This window comes from Maniola hyperantus, chromosome Z (assembly GCF_902806685.2).
Source record: "Maniola hyperantus chromosome Z, iAphHyp1.2, whole genome shotgun sequence".
Lineage (NCBI taxonomy): Eukaryota > Metazoa > Arthropoda > Insecta > Lepidoptera > Nymphalidae > Maniola > Maniola hyperantus.
Genome location: NC_048564.1, coordinates 15,482,311 through 15,505,168, shown reverse-complemented (window position 1 = coordinate 15,505,168; position 22,858 = coordinate 15,482,311). Strand labels below are relative to the sequence as shown.

At 37.8% G+C, this 22,858-nt stretch overlaps 1 protein-coding gene across 3 annotated transcripts; it reads left to right on the top strand.

The window, feature by feature from the left end:
• The first annotated feature begins 4,660 nt into the window (after positions 1–4,660).
• hig (hikaru genki) lies at positions 4,661–22,572 on the top strand. Of its 3 annotated transcripts, none has more exons than XM_034983579.2 (10): positions 4,661–4,927; positions 7,958–8,049; positions 8,737–8,839; positions 12,183–12,271; positions 15,104–15,263; positions 16,266–16,439; positions 17,864–17,998; positions 19,856–19,999; positions 21,139–21,348; positions 21,804–22,572. In XM_034983579.2, the coding sequence occupies exons 1-10, from the start codon at positions 4,852–4,854 to the stop codon at positions 22,067–22,069; spliced, it is 1,449 nt and encodes a 482-aa protein (XP_034839470.2). In that variant the 5' UTR covers positions 4,661–4,851; the 3' UTR covers positions 22,070–22,572. The 3 variants fall into 3 exon arrangements, with proteins under 3 accessions (XP_034839470.2, XP_069364795.1, XP_069364794.1); XM_069508693.1 differs by lacking the exon at positions 4,661–4,927 and adding an exon at positions 4,963–6,169; XM_069508694.1 differs by lacking the exons at positions 7,958–8,049; positions 8,737–8,839.
• Positions 22,573–22,858: the final 286 nt, after the last annotated feature.

Genomic DNA, 22,858 nt, shown 5'->3' with positions numbered 1-22,858 from the left:
ACTAGTTATACTATATATAGCTCAATTACCACTCACTCACTCACTGACTCACTCATTGACATAATTGTTCTCCTAGAAAGAGACAGAAAATGATATAATAATGTATGGGAGATATGTTCAGAAGTGGGATTCGAGTAGGGAAAAATTATGACATTTCAGAAAAACAAGATGGCGGCCGACCTGACTTTTGTAACTTTTTTGTTTTCCAACCGATTTCGTTACAACTTGCAGTTATTTTAGATATTAGCAAACGATTTTTAGAAAAAGTGTAAAAAATTGGAAAAACAAGATGGCGGCCGAGATTTTTAAAAAATTTCCTCCTGTGAAATTTTGTATGAAACTTTTTTTTTTCACTAATACTTTCGTACAGAAGACAAAGATTCCTTTAGGGCAACATATGGAGGGAGCTGATGATTGAGGATTTCGGAGACGGGTGAAGGGCACGCTCGAGGTATTGAAGATAGGTGGGAGGTGCTCTTCCAAATGTCATTCGAAACCTCATCCAATTGCCAAAAATTTGAAAAAAAATTCAAAATTCCGAAAAAAAGATGGCCGCCATACAAATTTCATCGGCGTCCATCTCGGAGGGTATGAAAGATGGAAGAGTGGTTTCTTGGCAAGAGATGATCAGGATCCGAAGGTCTATTCGATGACTTGAAAAAAAATTCATAATGGCGGAATTTATTTTTTCATAGAAAATGTATGACTTTTTTAAAATTGTTCAAAGGGCCATTATAGACCTCGAGAGCTGCTTTAGCAGCTCGAGCAGCGAGCAAAATACTAGTTATACTATATATAGCTCAATTACCACTGACTCACTCACTGACTCACTCATTGACATAATTGTTCTCCTAGAAAGAGACAGAAAATGATATAATAATGTATGGGAGATATGTTCAGAAGTGGGATTCGAGTAGGGAAAAATTATGACATTTCAGAAAAACAAGATGGCGGCCGACCTGACTTTTGTAACTTTTTTGTTTTTCAACCGATTTTGTTTCAACTTGCAGTTATTTTAGATGTTAGCAAACGATTTTTAGAAAAAGTGAAAAAAATTGGAAAAACAAGATGGCGGCCGAGATTTTCAAAAAATTCCCTCCTGTAAAATTTTGTATGAAACTTTTTTTTTTCACTTATGGTTTAATATAGAAGACCAAGATTTCTTTAGGGCAACATATGGAGGGAGCTGATGATTGAGGATTTCGGAGACGGGTGAAGGGCACGCTCGAGGTATTGAAGCTAGGTGGGAGGTGCTCGACCAAATGTCATTCGAAACCTCATCCAATTGCCAAAAATTTGATTTTTTTTTTTAAATTCCGAAATAAAGATGGCCGCCATACAAATTTCATCGGCGTCCATCTCGGAGGGTATGAAAGATGGAAGAGTGGTTTCTTGGCAAAAGATGATTAGGATCCAAATGTCTATTCGATGACTTGAAAAAAAATTCAAAATGGCGGATTTTTTTTTTTCATACAAAAATTTTTATTATTCAAAATGGCGATTATAGACCTCGAGAGCTGCTTTAGCAGCTCGAGCAGCGAGCAAAATACTAGTTATTATATATACTATATATAGCTCGATTACCACTGACTCACTCACTCACTGACTGACTCATTGACATAATTGTTCTCCTAGAAAGAGACAGAAAATGATATAATAATTTATGGGAGATATGTTCAGAAGTGGGATTCGAGTAGGGAAAAATTATGACATTTCAGAAAAACAAGATGGCGGCCGACCTGACTTTTGTAACTTTTTTGTTTTCCAACCGATTTTGTTTAAACTTGCAGTTATTTTAGATATTAGCAAACGATTTTTAGAAAAAGTGAAAAAAATTGGAAAAACAAGATGGCGGCCGAGATTTTCAAAAAATTTCCTCCTGTAAAATTTTGTATGAAATTTTTTTTTTTCACTAATACTTTCGTACAGAAGACAAAGATTCCTTTAGGGCACCACATGGAGGGAGCTGATGATTGAGGATTTCGGAGACGGGTGAAGGGCACGCTCAAGGTATTGAAGATAGGTGGGAGGTGCTCGACCAAATGTCATTCGAAACCCCATCCAATTGCCAAAAATTTGAAAAAAAATTCAATATTCCAAAAAAAAGATGGCCGCCATACAAATTTCATCAGCGTCCATCTCGGAGGGTATGAAAGATGGAAGAGTGGTTTCTTGGCAAAAGATGATCAGGATCCAAAGGTCTATTCGATGACTTGAAAAAAAATTCAAAATGGCGGAATTTATTTTTTCATAGAAAATGTATGACTTTTTTAAAATTGTTCAAAATGGCCATTATAGACCTCGAGAGCTGCTTTAGCAGCTCGAGCAGCGAGCAAAATACTAGTTTTACTATATATAGCTCAATTACCACTCACTCACTCACTCACTCACTCATTGACATAATTGTTCTCCTAGAAAGAGACAGAAAATGATATAATAATGTATGGGAGATATGTTCAGAAGTGGGATTCGAGTAGGGAAAAATTATGACATTTCAGAAAAACAAGATGGCGGCCGACCTGACTTTTGTAACTTTTTTGTTTTCCAACCGATTTTGTTACAACTTGCAACTATTGAAGATATTAGTAAACAATTTTTAGAAAAAGTGTAAAAAATTGGAAAAACAAGATGGCGGCCGAGATTTTCAAAAAATTTCCTCCTGTAAAATTTTATATGAAACTTTTTTTTTTCACTAATACTTTCGTACAGAAGATAAAGATTCCTTTAGGGCAACACATGGAGGGAGCTGATGATTGAGGATTTCGGAGACGGGTGAAGGGCACGCTCGAGGTATTGAAGATAGGTGGGAGGTGCTCGACCAAATGTCATTCGAAACCTCATCCAATTGCCAAAAATTTGATTTTTTTTTTTAAATTCCGAAAAAAAGATGGCGGCCATACAAATTTCATCCGCGTCAATCTCGGAGGGTATGAAAGATGGAAGAGTGGTTTCTTGGCAAGAGATGATCAGGATCCGAAGGTCTACTCGATGAATTGAAAAAAAGTTCAAAATGGCGGAATTTATTTTTTCATACAAATTTTATGACTTTTTTAAAATTGTTCAAAATGGCGATTATAGACCTCGAGAGCTGCTTTAGCAGCTCGAGCAGCGAGCAAAATACTAGTTATACTATATATAGCTCAATTACCACTGACTGACTCACTGACTCATTGACATAATTGTTCTCCTAGAAAGAGATAGAAAATGATATAATAATGTATGGGAGATATGTTCAGAAGTGGGATTCGAGTAGGGAAAAATTATGACATTTCAGAAAAACAAGATGGCGGCCGACTTGACTTTTGTAACTTTTTTGTTTTCCAACCGATTTCGTTACAACTTGCAACAATTGAAGATATTAGTAAACGATTTTTAGGAAATGTAAAAAAAATTGGAAAAACAAGATGGCGGCCGAGATATTCAAAAAATTTCCTCCTGTAAAATTTTGTATGAAACTTTTTTTTTTTACTTAAGGTTTCATATAGAAGACAAAGATTCCTTTAGGGCAACATATGGAGGGAGCTGATGATTGAGGATTTCGGAGACGGGTGAAGGGCACGCTCAAGGTATTGAAGATAGGTGGGAGGTGCTCGACCAAATGTCATTCGAAACCTCGTCCAATTACCAAAAATTTGAAAAAAAATTCTAAATTCCGAAAAAAAGATGGCCGCCATACAAATTTCATCGGCGTCCATCTCGGAGGGTATGACAGATGGAAGAGTGGTTTTTTGGCAAGAGATGATCAGGATCCTAAGATCTACTCGATGGATGGAAAAAAAATTCAAAATGGCGGAATTTTTTTTTTCATACAAAAAATTTTATTATTCAAAATGGCCATTATAGACCTCGAGAGCTGCTTTAGCAGCTCGAGCAGCGAGCAAAATACTAGTTATTATAATATACTACGAAGTAGTACATACATAAAAATTCTTTGAACCCAAGTTAATAAGTAAAGCGTCTTATTGACCATCCATCCCGGCTGTACGTCAGCTCAAGGCCGCGGTGCTGGATGTAGCATACACACCATCGTGCACGTATCAAGCAAGAGAGTACCTATTTAAACGAGAGAGAGAGAGAGCACATAGTAGATAATCTATGGAGAGCACTCACGCAAAGAATTTCTAAGTACCTACTACTTTGATCGATTTTTTTCAGTTTACGTCAATATTTTTATCTTAGTTTATAATAAAGTAAAATTGGAGTCAAATACCCAATTATAATATAACTAACTAGTTTAGTTACATTCAAATAACTGCTACATACTAATACATAAACCACAATCATATGCGGTGTTGCGAAGTAAAAAATCTGAAATTTTTAAATATTAGAGCCATTCCATATATCCTGATAAAATATACAGCATAAATACTTCTGCATCTTATAGCTATATTTAGCAATAGGTAAATATAGTATTTTAGGTAAACATGATAAGTTGTAAGTAACTAGTTACATGGCCTAAAGATGATTTTTATTATTCTTTCCCAATTTCTCATTCGGTTAGAATAACATAGAACTTACTTGATTTCCGGCATTGAGATTTTCAATATATTCCGTAAAATAGAGGAGATTGTATTTGCTGGCAGCCTTACCCCTATATACATCCTACTTCCTACTCTATGGTTGTACGCCCCACTGTCAATGTCATTCAAGTGCCAAAAAAGTCTTTCTAACTTCATCATTTTTTAAAAACAGTACTAATACAATAAATTCTAACTATTGCTCTCGTTAGAGAGTAGTATATTCTTTGAACTATTTCTATTCGTTGCAAATAAATAAAGTCTAAACACTTATGTTCTGTAAACTTTGTGATACTGTGAAGTTCAGAAAGTTTCACATATAAACATAATAAAAATGAACAAATTCATGCTCTTGATTTTATTTATTGTGGCATTATTTTGCCAAAACCTCGGCGATAAACTTATAGCAGGTAAGTGATCGCTTAAGAAAGCTTTTATTTAAAAAAAAATTGTGTCCTGGTTTTTAGCAAATAAGTTGTGTAATTTAGGTGGTAGGTAGGTACTTACAAACTGTGGATTACATAACAGGAATCAATAACAGTCGTAATCAATATGTAGCACCTAGGAAAGCGCAACTGCAGCTGCGCCCTGCTATTCTATTTGTATTCTCATGATTCAATCATGTATAGAATGTGAATGTAGGTACTGATAAAATCGTAATTAGTTACACATGTAACATCAACTGCATTTTATGCACATTTTCGCTTAATATAAAAACCCCATATGTATTTGAAGTTTCGTATTTTAAAGAGAGTTATTGCTTACTAGCTTATTACTACACCTATTTCACCCCCTTAGAGATTGAATTTTTAAAAATCCTTTCTTAGTGGATGCCTACATCATAATAGCTATCTGCATGCCAAATTTCAGCCAGATCCGTCCAGTAGTTTGAGCTGTGCATTGATAGATCAGTCAGTCAGTCACCTTTTTTAATTTATTTAGATATATTGTACAATATACAGGTTGGCCGGAGATGTGAAGTCTAAAAGATTTTTTTTTATTGACTTTAAGTTGCTGAGTGCTGACATAAATTATATTATAAGGAACACAAAAAAAAACTAATAATACAGATAAAAAACAAGTAATAACAATTAACTAGTAAACACTGTATCACAGTGGGTTGCCTTCTCCATTTCTAAAAACTTGAATAAATGTTAATACAATTTGGTGCGCTAAGGTTGGACATGTTATACCGGTGTCTATTACAAATGATAGTGGTGTACATGTATGCGAGTGTGTGTGTGCGTGTGTTAAGGTGTGTATGTGTGGGTGCGTGTCTGTGGATGTGTGAATGTGTATTATTTGTTGTTTATATTAGCTAGTTTGTTTCAATCATATTATTTTAATCAGAAGATCCTCAGTTTCGTTATAATTTAGAGCATTGAGATATTTTATTAATTGCGTTTTCAGTTTATTACTTGTAAAATCTTTTAGCATTATCTTTCTGCATATTGCATTGTATAGTTTAGGACCGAGATAATTTATGAATTTCTGAGCAAAGATTGTTTAAGTTGAGGGATTTTGTATACTATATCTATTCTACGCTTTGTTGTAGAAACTGGTTGAATTTTGTGTTGTGTAATAATCACATGTTTGATAAATAATTTACGTACTGTAAGCACCTCTAGTTCAGAATACAACAGGTGTGTTGGGTAAGTATATTTTTTGAAAGTCATTACTTTAAGTACAGCGCGCTGCGCTATTTCTATGGTTAATAAGGTGGTTTTGGATGTGCCTCCCCATGCTTTTATCCCATAAATGATTATAGATTGACACAGAGCATAATAGGTGCTTTATAGTAATTTAGCTGAACAAACGTTCCTGAGTAATTTGAAAATATAAGTTTTCTTACCCTGCTGCTTAATTTTTGTATGTGCTGTTTCCAATTGAGATTCTGATCAATTAATACACCAAGATATTTAATAACACTTTCTTTTTAATACTATAGCATGAACAGCTATTTAATTGAGTACATGTATGGGCTTTAATACAAACTGAATTCTGCTCTGGTTGTGTTTTATTTTTAATACTGTAGGTCATAAATTTGGTTTTGTCAAAATTCAGCGTGAGAAGGCTATGATCCAGCCAGGTAGTGACACTTTCTAAGGCCTTGATTAGCTAAATCATTCGCTACTTGATAAGACTTCGCACTAGAAAGCAGTACTGTGTCATCTGCAAAAGTAACTATCTTTCCACTAGTTAAGTTCATGTTACATAAATCGTTTATGTAAATTGGAAACAATGTTGGGCCAAGAACGCTTCCTTGTGGCAAACCAAATTTTATCCATTCTTCCTGACTTGCATGACTGGCCACGTACACCCAATATACTCAAGTTTCCTGATTAGAATTGGAACGAATTGAATACCTTATATTAAGGGGTATCCAAATCACCCCCATGTATGTTTAGCGATTTTCAATAGTTTAGGAGATATGATTTTTTTAATGATTTTTTCATAATTTTCATACGTCAATGGTTTTTCTTTTTTTTCTTTTGTTAAAGAACGTTTTTGGACATTTTATTTCGTGGTAATTAGTAACCATAAGTTTAACTATTGCCTAAAAATACGGTTTACCTAGGCATTATGGAACTTGACTAAAATTTTATCGAAAGTTCAAAATTATTGTTAGAGTAGCTACAAAACTTCAAGACTTGAAAAAATAAATAAAAATGGCGCCAATGGCATCTAAGTATTTCTAAAAACTTTTATGGACTTACCACTTCAGAAATAATTTAAAAAAACCTAACCTTAATAGGGGTTTATTTGATGTAAATAGTCTCCAAAGTAAATGAGTGACCTTTTATCATAAAATTTTCTTCAAATTATGAAAAATTCACAAGATGTAAAAATATACTTCATTAATTTAACTATTTTTAGGGTTCCGTACCAGTAAGGTGCCAATGGGACCCTATTACTAAGCCTCCGCTGTCCGTCCGTCCATCCGTATATATTCAAAATCCTTTGATCTTTTATCGTTTTGTATTTTATGTCTTTTTTCTTGTACCTTTATTTGTATTTAAATTTATTATTAATCATCTAGTTAGTGTAAGTGGCACTGCCGTTCTAATTAGATAAATAAATTAAATAAATAAATAAATCTGTCCGTCTGTCTGTCTGCGGGCTGTATCTCTTGAACCGTAATAGGTAAAGAGTTGAAATTTTCACAGAATGTGTATTTCTATTGCCGTTTCCAGTTGGAAACAGTCAAAGTGTACCATTGTGGCTAATTCCGTTGTACACAATCTCAAAACTAAACTAAAATAATACGTCTAAATATATTGCCATCTCTTTCATAATGTTGCTTGCGGAAAAGGGTAACACTAGATTTAGACCTGTTAATTTAGTTTAGTTTAGAGATTGTGTGTACAAGAGAATCGGCCCCAGTATTAAAATTAAAATTAATATTAACCATGATACAAAAATATGAGTGTTATTTTCAGATGATTACAAATGTTCTCTGCCCGACGTTACATCGATAGACAAAAAGTTGGACGTTGGTCGATTCCGTGCAGACTTTGCCTGGGTCTCTGAGGTAAACTACGTATAAAGTAACTGAGCTAAGGCATGCGACATCCCATGTGAACTCTTTAATTTTCCGGGGTAAAAAGTAGCATATTATTATGTGCAATCCAAGCAAGCAATCCAAGGTATAATCTATCTCTATTCCTTCAGCCTAATCCTTCCACTAGTTTTTGCGTCATAGAGTAACAAACATACACACACATACAAACATCATTAATTTTGCTAAACAAAAATTTAAATTCAAGAATCGAAATGAGATTCTGTTGTCTTTCTCTGAACTAAATTTAGAATATCTGCATCTTTTTCTTTTTAATATTGCTAAAAAAGGACGGAACATGAATTTCACATTTAAAGACTGAATTTTAGTGCACTCTACAAATTTAAACAATAGGCTCGCATCTGGTAGCTAAAGTCACAGAGTTTGACAGCTCTAAATTTAATTTAAAACTGTCAAACTGTGTCTGGTGTAAGGAAGGATGTAAATACTCTAAAATTTAGGTGTGCTCAGAATCAGTACCAGTGAGCCTGTCTGTTGAATGAACATTAGAACAATCCTCGGTTGAATTAAAGCAATACATTGTTGTGTCTGTAAACTACTTGGTACTATATACCTCATTTGTTATGACATCGTAATGTCTGATACGTATCGTAATGTATCGTGTAATGTATCAAACACTCTGTACATTTTTGTTGGCAGGTCAAATTCCCTGGCCTCATTGGGCCGATGAATGAACGCCTGATTTGCAAAATAAAGTGCGTAGACGGCAATTGGGTTGGACCACTATGCTCTCCAACACTTAGTAAGTCCCACTTTTTTTTGACAAATTAGGAATTTTGTCTGCATAGGAGAGCAGGAGTGATGTTATCTAATGGTTAAGACTTCGGACTCCTATTTGGGGGTCCATTGTATGATTCCTGGCACCCACCTATTGATTTTCGGAGTTGTGTGCGTTTTAAGCAATGGATGAAGGAAAACATCGTAAGAAAACCTGCATGCCTGAGAGTTCTCCATAATGTTCTCAAAGGTGTGTGAAGTCTGCCAGTCTAACCTAACCTAACCGTTCTCGTTCTAAAAGTAGACTCGTGCTCAGTGGTGGTGATGGGTCGAGGTGATGATGATGTTGAGGAGGAGAGCAGATGAATCTAAAGATCCCGCATTATTTGTTGAGTCGATTGCGTAAGAATCTGGATATCGTACCGTATTAGTAATCTAAAAAATCCTACCATTATGTGATTAGATAACGAAAAAGGATCCCGACCCTCAGCAATCTATGTATAATATTGTAAGTATAGTACTACACAATTCCAAGAATATATACAAAAAAAAAAGTTTTAGATTGGTTAGCTGCAAATTTACTTAGCCTAAACGTTACCAAAACTAAATTCCTTACCTTTTCACTCCTTTCCTGCTGCCTCTCAACCCTCGGCTAATAAATGCATATTGAAAGCCCATATCTGTAACTCTTTTGATAATAACTCAAATTGTGATTGCCCTACTGTATAATATGCTACAGATATAAAATATCTTGGACTTATTATAGATAACACGTTGTCTTGGAAATTACATATATCAAAGTTAACATCAAAAATAAGAAAATTAATATATATTTTTAAGAAGCTTAGGACATCAGCGGATAAAAGTACTATCTTTATGGTATATTATGCGATAGTCAAATCGCTACTCATGTATCGCATATCGGTCTGGGGAGGTAGCAATAAAACATTGCTGTTACAGCTAGAGAGAGCACAAAGATCTATTTTAAAAGTTATGACAAACAGACCTTTTAGATTCCCCACAATAGATCTATATAGAGATTGCAAGGTTCTTACGGCTCGCCAGCTCTATTTACTACAAATTATAACACGTAAACATAATTCCCTAAATTTCGATAAAAACCTTGCAAATAGAAGAATGGGTCAAATTTGTAAAACTGTATCTACAGAACTAAACTGGTAGGGAGACAATACTATATAAATAGTTGTAGAATCTATAATGAAATAAATAAAGTCTTAAATATAGATCCCTTAAATAAAAACGAATGCAAAAAAAGAGTCAAAGAGCGGTTACTTACACGAACATATTGTGATACTGAAAAGTTGTTGGAAATTATAATATAATTAAATACATATATATATTGATGATGATGATGATATATTATATATCAAAATATATATTATTATTACAAAATAAATATATAATACACACACACACACACACACACAGCTGTTTCTAACTGTAATAGTGTAAATATGTTAAATTTTATATCTACCTTACATGCCGATTTCATTTCCTTTTTTAACCGACTTCAAAAAAGGAGGAGGTTCTCAATACGTCGGAATCTTTTTTTTTTTTTTTATGTATGTTTCCCGATAACTCGAAAACACCTAGAACGATTTTGAAAATTATTTTTTTGTTTGAAAGGGTATACTTCAAAGTTGGTCCCATTTCAATTTGGTGAAGATCTGATGAACATCTTCGAAGCTAGATACTGGAACTCCTCAACGGATAAGAGTAAATTGCTCGCGATCAGTGTAATAGCTTAGTAAACAGTAGACTTTTAACCAGTCATAGCATAATTCCATGGGGCCACTAAAAATTGTGAAATAAATTTTTTTTACAAAAAAAATAAAAACCGACTTCGTTACACAAACACTAAAAATTGAAAAATAATTTAATTTATTACCGAATATATTATGTATACAAGAGTTAATATAGTTCCATAATAATATTTTTTGGGGTCGGTGCCAATGAGGTGCCATTGTGGAGTCCCATAAAAATATGAAGTCTAGACGATTCGCGCAGCTAAAGCTAATTGGCACCGGCACCAAAAAGTATTATTATGGAACTATATTAACTCTTGTATACATAATATATTCGGTAATAAATTAAATTATTTATCAATTTTTTGTGTTTGTGTAACGAAGTCGGTTTTTATTTTTTTTGTAAAAAAATTTATTATAAAATGAGTCATGAATTTTAAGGAGAGTGATGTCGCCTAAAATACAAGTATATACCTAGCTTAGGGACAGTCGGTATTTCTGTATACTTAACAAATTGGTATGTTATTATAAGCATGTATTTGATCTTTTAAATATGCAGATGTACTTGTACCTATGTATGTTTTTTGATCAATAAATAATTTATAATTTATTTATTTACCTAGTCATACTTATCACCATGACTTGTAATTTGTAATTGTACTAAATACTTATACACAAGTATATGTACCAATACTTTTTGAATAATAAACGACTATTTTTATTATAGAAAACGACTTTTGTTCGAAATAGCCTAAATAAATAGTATTTTACCATTTTTTGAAAAGTGTTTTAATTCGATCCTAAAGTGAGTGAAGTGCCACCAAAAATTTACAAAAAATTTATTTGATCGATAAGGTGCAATAAAAACGCATTTCTAATTTCACCGCGAAAACGCTGCCCGCCATCTTGTAAAGTTCATGAGCCGTGATGACGTCACTTTGTCAAAAAGGAATTTTCTTAGTGAAAGAGTACATGAAGAAGTATATATTTTTTGCAATTTAAAATGAGTAACTTGCCTTTTCATTCGTGTGCAATGTGCCTGCATGTGGGAATACCAGTGTAAAAGCGCCAAATAAGTTGTGGATTCAAGTGCCAACAGATTTAAAAGTAGGAGAAAAACTGGGTTTAAAATTGCGTAAATACTTAGTATGAGAATAGTAGATAATCTATGGAGCTACATATACGCTTTTACGAACCGATTTTCCACTGCAAAACCAGTATTACTATACTACAATGGAAGTAATAATTTATTTATGAATCTGAATTGTATTATACCTACTATTTGAAACGAAAACAAAGTAAAAAAACTTTAATTGAAACAAGCAATGTTAACAAGTCTCTAACAAGTGCTAAGGTGACATTACACAACATTGACGTTGTGACGTCACAGTCGGGATTCATCATGGCGGGTACAGCTTAGTGTGTTTCGGATACTGGTAGAACAGATAAAAAAAAAATGAAATCTTTAAAATGAATTATAAAATTCATTGTATAATTTTATAAACTGAAAGTAACATTTTTCGATTGCTTATTTCTTATACTATCTTGTTTATACATTTTTGGATTTTTTCTAGCTTGATGTAAAATACCCTATTGTTACAGATGGCAGGTTCCAGCCGGTACTGCGCGAGTGCCTGTACCGGCATAGGAATCCACTTCTCTCTGTGACTTTCCGAAACGGCTCTGTTGTGGTGAGTTTTTGATTCAATAGCCATTTAGCCTTGTTACCCGACGTTTTCTATAACTTGAGTGTCTTCAAGGCAGGAGTAAATTTATTATTTATTATTTATTATTTTATTTCCACACAAACAGAAAAAAACACAATATTGGTTTCTTCGTGCTCGTAAGCGCTTGGCATGGGCATCTTCTATATCCTATCCGCGGAATCAAGCTAGTATACCGTATGGCTCATCATTTGTATGGGATTACGTAACAGAGAGAGCACTATACTAAACTAGCTTATGCTCGCGACTTCGTCCGCGTGGACTACACAAATTTCAAACTCCTATTTCCCCCCCTTAGGGGTTTATTTTTCAAAAATCCTTTCTTAGCAGATGCCTACGTCATAACAGGTATTTGCATGCCAAATTTCTGCCCGATCCGTCCAGTAGTTTGAGCTGTGCGTTGATAGATCAGTCAGTCAGTCAACCTTTTATATATTTAGAAGATTATATATTGTGCGATCTTATCAGACCTTGGCGCGTTTGGAACCCTCGTAGCTTTAGTCTTAAGTTTGCGTAATAATTATCAACACTATATCTTACAAATCCAACATCTGACTATCAAAAAGAGTAATTTATTACCTATTTTGAATAAATCATTTGACTTTGACATTGATTTCTTAGTTTTAGCAGAGTGAACTAGAGTGAGGGAACTCTGTTTGATACTGAATATACGATATGTCAAAGAAAAGTCAAAGAAAAATAGGGCTACCTGCGTCAAATGTGCTAACATTTGACGCCTGCCAGTGACGTCGATGCCTCAACGTTTTGTTAGAAGTTCCCTAACTGTCGAGAACTGTAGTTTTAGCATCTGCAATGCGTAATTTTTAATATTTCAGAAACGGTAGCATTGGCAGGCGCGATTCGTCGTTTGGTTAGTCTGTTACTATATTGGAACCGGTTGGTTTTCTAATACTAATTACTAGATACTAACAACATTAGTAGCTACTTACTGATTGGTGACGGTTTCAGCTATTGTTTTGTCTTTACTAGAAAATATAACCTACGTATGCTAATAAATTGCAAAGGACATGTCCTAAAATGATTTTAACCACTCCATACAAAACTGGGACATGCCCTTTATTTAGAGAGACAATTTGAGGGCTTGTGTTTTAATAACCTTACAGCCGCACTCAGAGTCGCTTAATCGTTACTTAAGATTGAGTTAAAACGAGACAGAGCTATATATCTCACATAAATCTGTCTCGTTTTAACTCAATCTTAAGTAACGATTAGCGAATCTGAGTACGGCTGTTAGAGCCTTAAGGCGAAAACAAATTATGGGATGCGTCTGCAAGCTGCGGCTGACAGCGACTAATAGGTGTGCACAACCGTTTGGGACGCGGCTTGCGAGATATGTCGGACGTCCAAACGTTCAAGGTTACGTCCGCGACTTACGTTCTCTAGTTCTCATAGTTCAGTGTACTATGTATTATCCAGATACCCATCGGTCGCGGCTGTCACCCCATAGTTTGAGTCCGCCTTTAAAGGTGCTGTCAGTGAAGGCCTTAATTTATGAGTCCTTCACCGACAGCACCAGATCCGTACCGCCGATCCGCGATGTGATTAAGTATCTAACGACAGGCTTGCGTCTGGCTAGAGAGAGAGAGAGCAATAGCCACAAAGCAAAATAAGAAGAAGATAGACAGCAAATGAACGGTCGCATTGCTACTGCTGTCGCGTTGCTGTCGCTTCTGCAACGTTTTACGTAATCACCCCGCCGATCTGACGATGCGATCTGGGTGCTTAGTATGCGATTTTAGATCACCTCCGTTGATAGAATTTGAAGCGTTTGTTTTAAAACTCAAGTTCGTCAAGAGCGCTGACTGTAGATAAGTGCTACAGTCAGCGCTCCAAGCGTCTACGTGGTAAATTTTTGCTGGTGGTTCGTGGTGCTGAATTTTTGACTTTTACTGAAGGAACTTTGAGTCCATTTTACTCCGTAGTCATGTTTCGATCTCAAATGCTATCATCGTTGGACCCTTGCGATCCGTTCTGGATACGAGTTCTGATCGGTAGGACGGATCGGACGCTTTTGGTGGAGGCTTTAGATACACCTTTAGAGACCCCCATGACACGGGTTAACTTAGTTTGGGGGTCGAGGGTAATTTTAAGCAAAATTTGTAATTGGAACAAATAAAGATTTATTATTATTACTAGCTGACCCGGCGAACTTCGTACCGCCTAACAGTCGATTCTTTATTTTGTTTTTAATACTTACAATTTTTCTCTCCGTTAGAACCACCCTCGTACTTCAAGTAATATTATAAAAAAAGAATTAGCGAAATCGGTTCAGCTGTTCTCGAGATTTGCGATCAGCAACACATATATGCCCGGTCTTGCCTCAAGTAAAAAAACGGAACCCTTATAGGATCACTTTGTTGTCTGTCTGTCGGTCTGTCAAGTGTCAAGAAACCTAGAAATCTAGAATCATAAATTTGGCACCTGTATCTGTATGTATGGTCTTGTAGGTGTTGTAGCAAACATTCGGGGAAAAATCTGAAAACCGTGAATTAGTGGTTACATTACACAAAAAAAAAAAAAATGTGGTCATCAGTACCCTTATTATAAATGCGAAAGTTTGTTTGTTTGTTGGTTTGTCCTTCAATCACGTCACAACGGTGCAACGGATTGACGTGATTGTTTGCATGTAAAGACCTGGAGAGTGACATAGGCTACTTTTTATCTCGGAAAATCAAAGAGTTCCCACGGGATCTTTAAAAACCTAATTCCACGCGGACGAAGTCGCGGGCATCAGCTAGTGAACTAATAATTATGTAGTATTTTCAATTTTCTCACCAGGTTGACACTTACTTCCCCCACGGGGCGGTGCTAGCGTTGCGGTGCAAGCACTTCGGGCTTTATAAGTTCGCGGGTGAGAGCTCGCTTCGCTGCGACAACGGCGAGTGGTCGCACAAGATGCCAAGCTGCGTGCCGACCTCCCTGATCACTAACTATACAGGTGCGTATCGACTATCAACTCTATGGAGCACAACTATCGATAGTTCAATCCGTGATGACGCGCCCCACTCTTTGTTCCAATCGATTACTTATATACTGTTAGAGTGTGAGTTCTTTCGTCTCCCAACGTCATCCTAAGCCGTGGTCCGAGCCTCACAGGAGGCGCCCTTAGGAGGACGTTGCCCCCCGACCTCTCAAATTATTTCTTCGAGCCCTAGGGCTCACCCCCAGGCGGAGCTTCGCGCTCGCCAACCCCCCCGGTGACGCTGTAGCGGCCAGTAGGGCCTACGCAGCATAGTCAATCGTCGTATAAGTCAATATAAGTCGTAACACACCAATCAGCGATGTGGGCACACGCACAAGAAGATAAATTGGATAAAGATCACTCTCCGCACCCGTGGAGAAGAGAAGACAGTGTTGGAAGACCCATCAGATTAGTCGCAGGGAGCGGCTGGATTCAGCCGTTGCAAGACCGTGGCGTGTGGAAGTCCCTACAAGAGACCTATGTCCAGCAGTGGACGTCTATCGGTTGATGATGATGAATAGGCTGAGATATTTTCATAAAAACTACTATTAGACATTGAAATATGTATGGTGCTAAATAACCAGTATAGTCAGTAATAAGTATAGTTGTTAGTGATTTTATTTTATTTTTTTATGTTTCCGTGTGTTTTATTAGTTATGTTTAGTTATCATTAGTTTATGATTCCGTGGCGTCACCCGGTTCAGGGTACCAGCTGAAAATATGCGCTGTATGTTCTTGTGCAACAAGGCATACAGCATAATGCTGAGCTTGGACCCTTTTTTCGGGTTGTGCCACACAATATGACAGTTTGTTCCGGCGCTTCTTTTGCTTGTTCTCAGGTGGAAGAAGCGCCGGAATAACCAGCTCTTAGCTTTAAGTTGGATGTGTGGCACAATTTGCGTAAATAAACGTCTTTTCTTTCTTTCTTTCTTTCTAAAACAGTCCAAGATCCTATTCCAGCGCTTTTTTCCGGTGCAGGTGGTGCCCCTCCAACGATCCAGTACGTGGTAGCGGCGGGCTCGGCCGTGGTCGAGAGTCGAGGCCAGCTGTTGGTATACCCCGGGAGCACACTGTGGCTGGACTGCCTTTGGCCGCGCGCGCCCGAACAAGAGCCCGAGTGGACATGGAGTCATTCCGGCAGGCATACCGCTGGTGAGTGAGACTCATTACATAAACTAGCACACATCATCATCATCAACCAATAGACGTCCACTGCTGGATATAGGTCTCTTGCAGGGACTTAACAATCTTGCGCCGCCTGGATCCAGCGGCTCCCCGCGACTCGTCTGATGTCGTCCGTCCACCTAGTGGGGGCTCTTCCAACGCTGCGTCTTCCGGTGCGAGGTCGCCATTCCAGCACCTTGGGACCCCAACGTCTATCGGTTTTACGAACTATGTGCCCTGCCCCACTAGCACACAGCAATAAAATATTATAGTGCATTCAATATTAACTGGCGTGTTTCCACTTGAGACCGTCATTAGTAATAACAATAGGATTAAGTCGTGGCGGGTGAATTCAAAAGTATCAACACTGGTTGGTTTCCAACAAAATATAAGGTTGAACCGCTCCTTTACAAATGAACGAGCTCTATGAGTGTTTGGTTTATTACCCCTATAGTTTACGTGGCACGTCGAATGTAATCTTATTGTTATTGCTAATGACGGTCTCAAGTGGAAACACGCCAGTTAATATTAAATAAATAAATAAAATCTTTGTATTCAGAGCAACTATGGCTCAATTTGTTAGTAAACAGACTCACTTAAAAACTAATGTTTTTGAATTATCGTGCAAAGTGTTAAAAAATACAACTGTAGTACGCAGCCCTCGGTGCGCGGGCCTGACTCGCACTTGGCTGGTTTTTTTCGGGTTGTGCTACACATGACACAGTTTATTCCGGCGCTTCTTCTGCTTGAGGTCTTTTGACTTTAAAGCTCAAGTATTAGAGGCGCCGGGATAACCTATAACTATAGTCTGATTTTTAATTCCGTGGAATTCTGACTTTTCTTAATATTACTAGAGATAAAACAATTCCCGCAAAGAAGGAAACTTTAAATATTGTACATAGGTAAATTTAAGTACATAAATCAATTGCCGCTTGTATGTAAGATACTTAAGAACAAATCAACCGATTTGGCCGATTTTGTGTTGTTTTCGTAAAGAACAAGGTTTTTGTAAAAGAATTTCTTAAAAAATCCTGAATCATAATCTAAGCGTGTACTTTTAGGCACATCAAGACGATTGAAATTAAAAGGAACTAAAAATGTTTAACATATACCTAAGTCAAGATTACATCCTCAAATCAACCGATCCCATTGCTGCCAGTTTCCACTTTCCACTGTTAAAGATTGCACCCTCTTTTAGTGCGAAGCTATGTCTTAGGGCTTTTTATATTGATAGGGATTTAATGTAATTTGGGGTAAAATCGAACTTCGTCGTGGTGGTCACACTGTTTTTCATACAAATAACTCCCCTGATGTATAAAAATTACAACGTCAGAATTCCACCGAATTAAATATCAGAGTATAGTAATGTGTGGCACAGCTTACAATTTTTTTTAAGTTTTTCCTTGTTACAGCATGGGCGTCCGACGATGGAGACACTGAGTTGCACTACCGGCTGGCACTGACGCGCGTCACCCCGCGCCAGAGCGGCAACTACACGTGCACGTCTCCCGCCGCGTCCACCCACACCATCTCCATTAAAGTTGTTAGTGAGTTGCTTAGTTGCCACACGCACACACAGTGACAAAGATGCATCCACCACCCACTACCACCAACCTATAGTCATAGAATAGAATAGAATAAATTTTATTGCATTAACTGTGTAGGTACATTAGGTGTTATACATGTTATAAAGTTCTAACAGTTTGCCACTTTGTGGCGTGCAATACTGGTTACATACAATATTTTTAAATATTACAATTTTTAACTATTTTGTTTACTAAACTAAAAATCATCATCATGATCAACCCATCGCCGTCTTACTACAGAACACGGGTCTCCTCTCAGCGTGAGAAGGCTTTTGGCCATAGTCTACCACGCTGGCCATGTGCGGACTGGTAGACTTCACACACCTTTGAGAACATTATGGAGAACTCTCAGGCATGCAGGTTTCCTCACGATGTTTACCTTCACCGTTAAAGCAAGTGATATTTTAATTACTTAAAAACGCACCATAACTCCGAAAAGTTAGTGGTGCGTGCGCGGGTTCGAACCCCCGACCTCCGATTGGAAGGCGGACGTCCTAACCACTAGGCTACCACAGCTTTTAGCATAGTACACAATACTAATTATATAATCAATGTTATGTAGTAGTTTTCAACATGAAGGTAATGCAGTGTCTTACGTTACGAGCGCCGGGATAAATCTCAAGCGTAACGAGGGATATTAGTGTAACTCCCGAGCGTAGCGAGGGTGTTGCATTTAGAATCCAGAGTGAAGTGTGGGGCTTAGAGCCTAGAGGCGCCTAAGACGAAGACAGCATTCCTCTGCATTGAATACTCTCTTTCTCACACCTCGCGAGATAAAATCAAGGCTAACCAGTGCTCTTTTTAGGGTTCCGTACCTCAAAAGGTAAAACGGAACCGTTTGTCTGTCAGTCTGTCTGTCTGTCTGTCTATCAAGAAACCTACAGGGTACTTCCCGTTGACCTAGAATCATGAAATTTGGCAGATAGGTAGATCTTATCGTTCGTACCGGTCTTTAGGGGAAAAATCTGAAAACCGTGAATTTAAGGTTAGATCACACAAAAAAAAAATTAAATTGTGGTCATAAACTAATAGTTAGTATTTTCCATTTTCGAAGTAAAATAACTATATCAAGTGGGATATCATATGAAAGGTCCATTCTAAAACAGATTTTTATCTATTTTTATGCAACATAGTTTTGGAATTATCCTGCAATATGTCGAAAAAATACGGAACCCTCATTGCGCGAGCCTGACTCGCACTTGGCCGGTTTTTTTAATGTGAAAGTGTGTTTGTTTGTTGGTTTGGTGGTTGGTCCTTCAATAACGTTGCAAGGGTGCAACGGATTGACGTGATTTTTTGCATGGGTATAGATAAAGACCTGGAGAGTGACATAGGCTACTTTTTATCCCGGAAAATCAAACAGTTTCCACGGGATTTTTAAAAACCTAATTCCACGCGGATGAAGTCGCGGGTATCAGCTAATAAATAATAAAAACAATATTCAATATAGTAGGAATAATTAATTTCAATAACCCACCATTGCAAAATAACTTCAAAAACAACAAAACAACGAAACAAATCAATTATTTCTTTAAAATACTTGAGTCAACATAACCTCACTTCACGTTGTTTGTCAAGATCTCATTTACACATACATCTCGACAAACAAAAAAAGTGGCCACGGTGATGAGGACAAAAAATAATCATTTTGTCACATTCTAATTAGAGCTTAAATACATTTAGCTATCTCGCTTTAACAGTAAAAGTCACATTAGGCCTACTTCTACAGGTATTTGTTCTGAGGTAGAGAAGCTGTGTTCTAGTTTGTGACCACCCATAACTTGAGGCCAAGTGTACTGATGTATGATGTTGTCACAGATATAGTATGCCCTCCCATCGACGTGCTGTCGCCGCACGTCACGCAGTTCGCGCAGGGCACGCGACTTGGCAATGCAGTCCATTTCAGCTGTCAGCCCGGGTACCATATCAATGGCCCAACCGTTGTTAGCTGCATGGGAGACGGTAAGTAAATTGCTCTATAGTTGACGCATTTTAAACTGAGTCGTCGAGCTATCTGTCCGTTTCGCTCGCACTTACAGGTCGTAGGTAAGTGCGAGCGAACTGGCAGATAACTCGACGACTCAGTTTAAAATGCGTCGACTATAATCACAGATCTAATAGATAATCAACTAGCGTGGCCTCCTCAGTCCCTCTCGCTCAACTTACTTGTGAAATGTTATTCCGTCTATTTTACGTTCGCTTCGGCTATTGTAGCCTAGTATACTGCAACCCACCATTGTACAATAACTTCTATAACTTTTTCAAAACAAATAAATTATTTCTTTATAATATTTGAGTCAACATCCTTGAGTCATTTCGTGTTGTTTGTTAAAATGTCACATACAAAATACATTTTGACAAAAAAAGGGGCCCGGTGATCAAGTAAAAAATAATCATTTTTCACTTTCTAACAAGAGCTTAAATCCATTTAGCTAGCTAGATCTCTCGCTTTAACAGTAAGTATCACAATAGGGCACCTTCTACAGGTATTTGTTCTGAGGCTCTAATGGTGTGGATACATCGACGGGTTGAACCTGACGGCATGTGTGGAAACACCGTTTTGAGACAGCCCCCGTCATGGCCGCGTGGTTTGCAGCTGGCATTTTTTTTAAATTAAAGTCTTGTCGGTATAATAAGAGGCGGCTGCTTTCTCTGATGTGATCAGAGACGTTTTTGCTGCTGGCATTAATAGACCACCGGCACAACTCTCAAAAACTGGAAGAGATCCATGGGGCATTATCAGCCGGGACTCGACTATCGGCCCGCCGGCAAACCTGCCGAACTGCTGATCATACTCGCGGCTCATGTGCGTGGCATGGCCGCCGGGTTTGATACCCGCCGATCTTGCGATGGTCATAGTGAATTGAAGGCCTTTATGGTGGTTCCACACTTCCCGCCGGATTCAACCCGCTGGCCGAACCGGGCGAAATGTCTAAATGCATCCACATATGCCGCCAGGTTCGACCGGTGGATTGAATAAAAGGTTATCTTCTGAAAAAAAGGTTTTAGATTTAACTTTGATTAGTAGAAAGAAATGATAAGTAATTTGTAAGTTGTGCCACACACCTCTTAATACATAACGGTTGGTACTTGTGTTGCAGGCCGGTGGTCGTCCGCGCCCCCCACTTGCGAGGAGACCCTGTGTCCCGGTCTGCGGGCGTCGGGCCCCCACGTTGCTCTGCTCGAGTACAACGCCTCGCTCGGAGGCCGTGCCGTCTTCGCCTGCGCCTGGGGCTACCGCCTCGTCGGCGCGCCGGGCTTGGAGTGCGAGCCCGGCGGACGCTGGTCGGCCGACGCCCCGCGCTGTATACGTGAGTACAGTACTACCTTCACACCCGCGCTATGCCGCACTGGGTCAGCGTGGCCCTGTGCGGGTGTGCGTGGCGTCCCCACCCGATTGCATCTCGACCTGTCGCGTACTTATAACAAAACTAAAAAAATATTTGGAATCAATCCTAATAACTCCACAAATAAATAATTATTAATCTAAATGTATAAAAGGAAACGGTGACTGACTGACAGACTGACTGAATGATCTATCAACGCACAACTCAAACTACTGGACGGATCGGGCTGAAATTTGACATGCTGATAGCTATTATGACGTAGGCATCCGCTAAGAAAGGATTTTTGAAAATTCATCCCTTAAGGGGGTAAAATAGAGGTCTGAAATTTGTCAAGTCCACGCGAACGAAGTCGCGGGCATAAGCTAGTTATTAATAATACAAAAAAATGGGATAGATAAATATAATAAAATGCTCTGCAGCGATTTACTGTCCGGACCCCTCGGTCCCCGATCGCGGCCGTCTTGTCACGGCGGCGACCACCAGGGACGGCAAGTACCCGGTCGGCGACCTGGTCGTCTACGCCTGCGACGACGGCTACCAGGTGGAGGGAGAGAGCTCCATCGTGTGCACCGAAAGCGGCTTCTGGTCCCACCCGCCCCCCTTCTGCGTACCCCCCTCTGAGATCAGGAGGGCAGACACCATCTACGTCGATAATACTACTCTCGTCAATTTTGACGAGCCTTAATACGTTTATTCTAAACTAGCTTGTTACTAAAACTGTCGTCAATTTTGACCAGTCTAAGGACCCGTTTCACCACCTCCAGATAACCGTTATGAGTTTATGACAGTTTGTGTATTAGGAATCTGTCAAAATGATAAAATCCGTTAAATAAAGTTTATCTGGAAGTTGTGAAGCGGGCCCTTAATCTGTATATTCTAAATTAGTTGGAACCTAAATGTGGTTAGAATACATTATTATTAACAAACGCATGATGTTCTTGAAAGTTTATCTGGAAGTTGTGAAGCGGGCCCTTAATGGGTATATTCTAAATTAGTAGGAATCTAAATGTGGTTAGAAAACATTATTATTAACAAACGCATGATGTTGTTGAAAGTTTATCTGGAAGTTGTGAAGCGGGCCCTTAATGGGTATATTCTAAATTAGTAGGAATCTAAATGTGGTTAGAAAACATTATTATTAACAAACGCATGATGTTGAAAGTTTATCTGGAAGTTTTGAAGCGGGCCCTTAATGGGTATATTCTAAATTAGTAGGAATCTAAATGTTGTTAGAAAACATTATTATTAACAAACCCATGATGTTGTTGAAAGTTTATCTGGAAGTTGTGAAGCGGGCCCTTAATGGGTATATTCTAAATTAGTGGTAGTATAATTCAATCTATATGTGATTAGAAAACATTATTATTAACAAACGCATGATGTTGTTCAAAGTTTATCTGAAAGTTGTGAAACTCTCCCTTAATGTGTATATTCTAAAGTAGAAGTAATCTAAATGTGGTTAGAAAACATTATT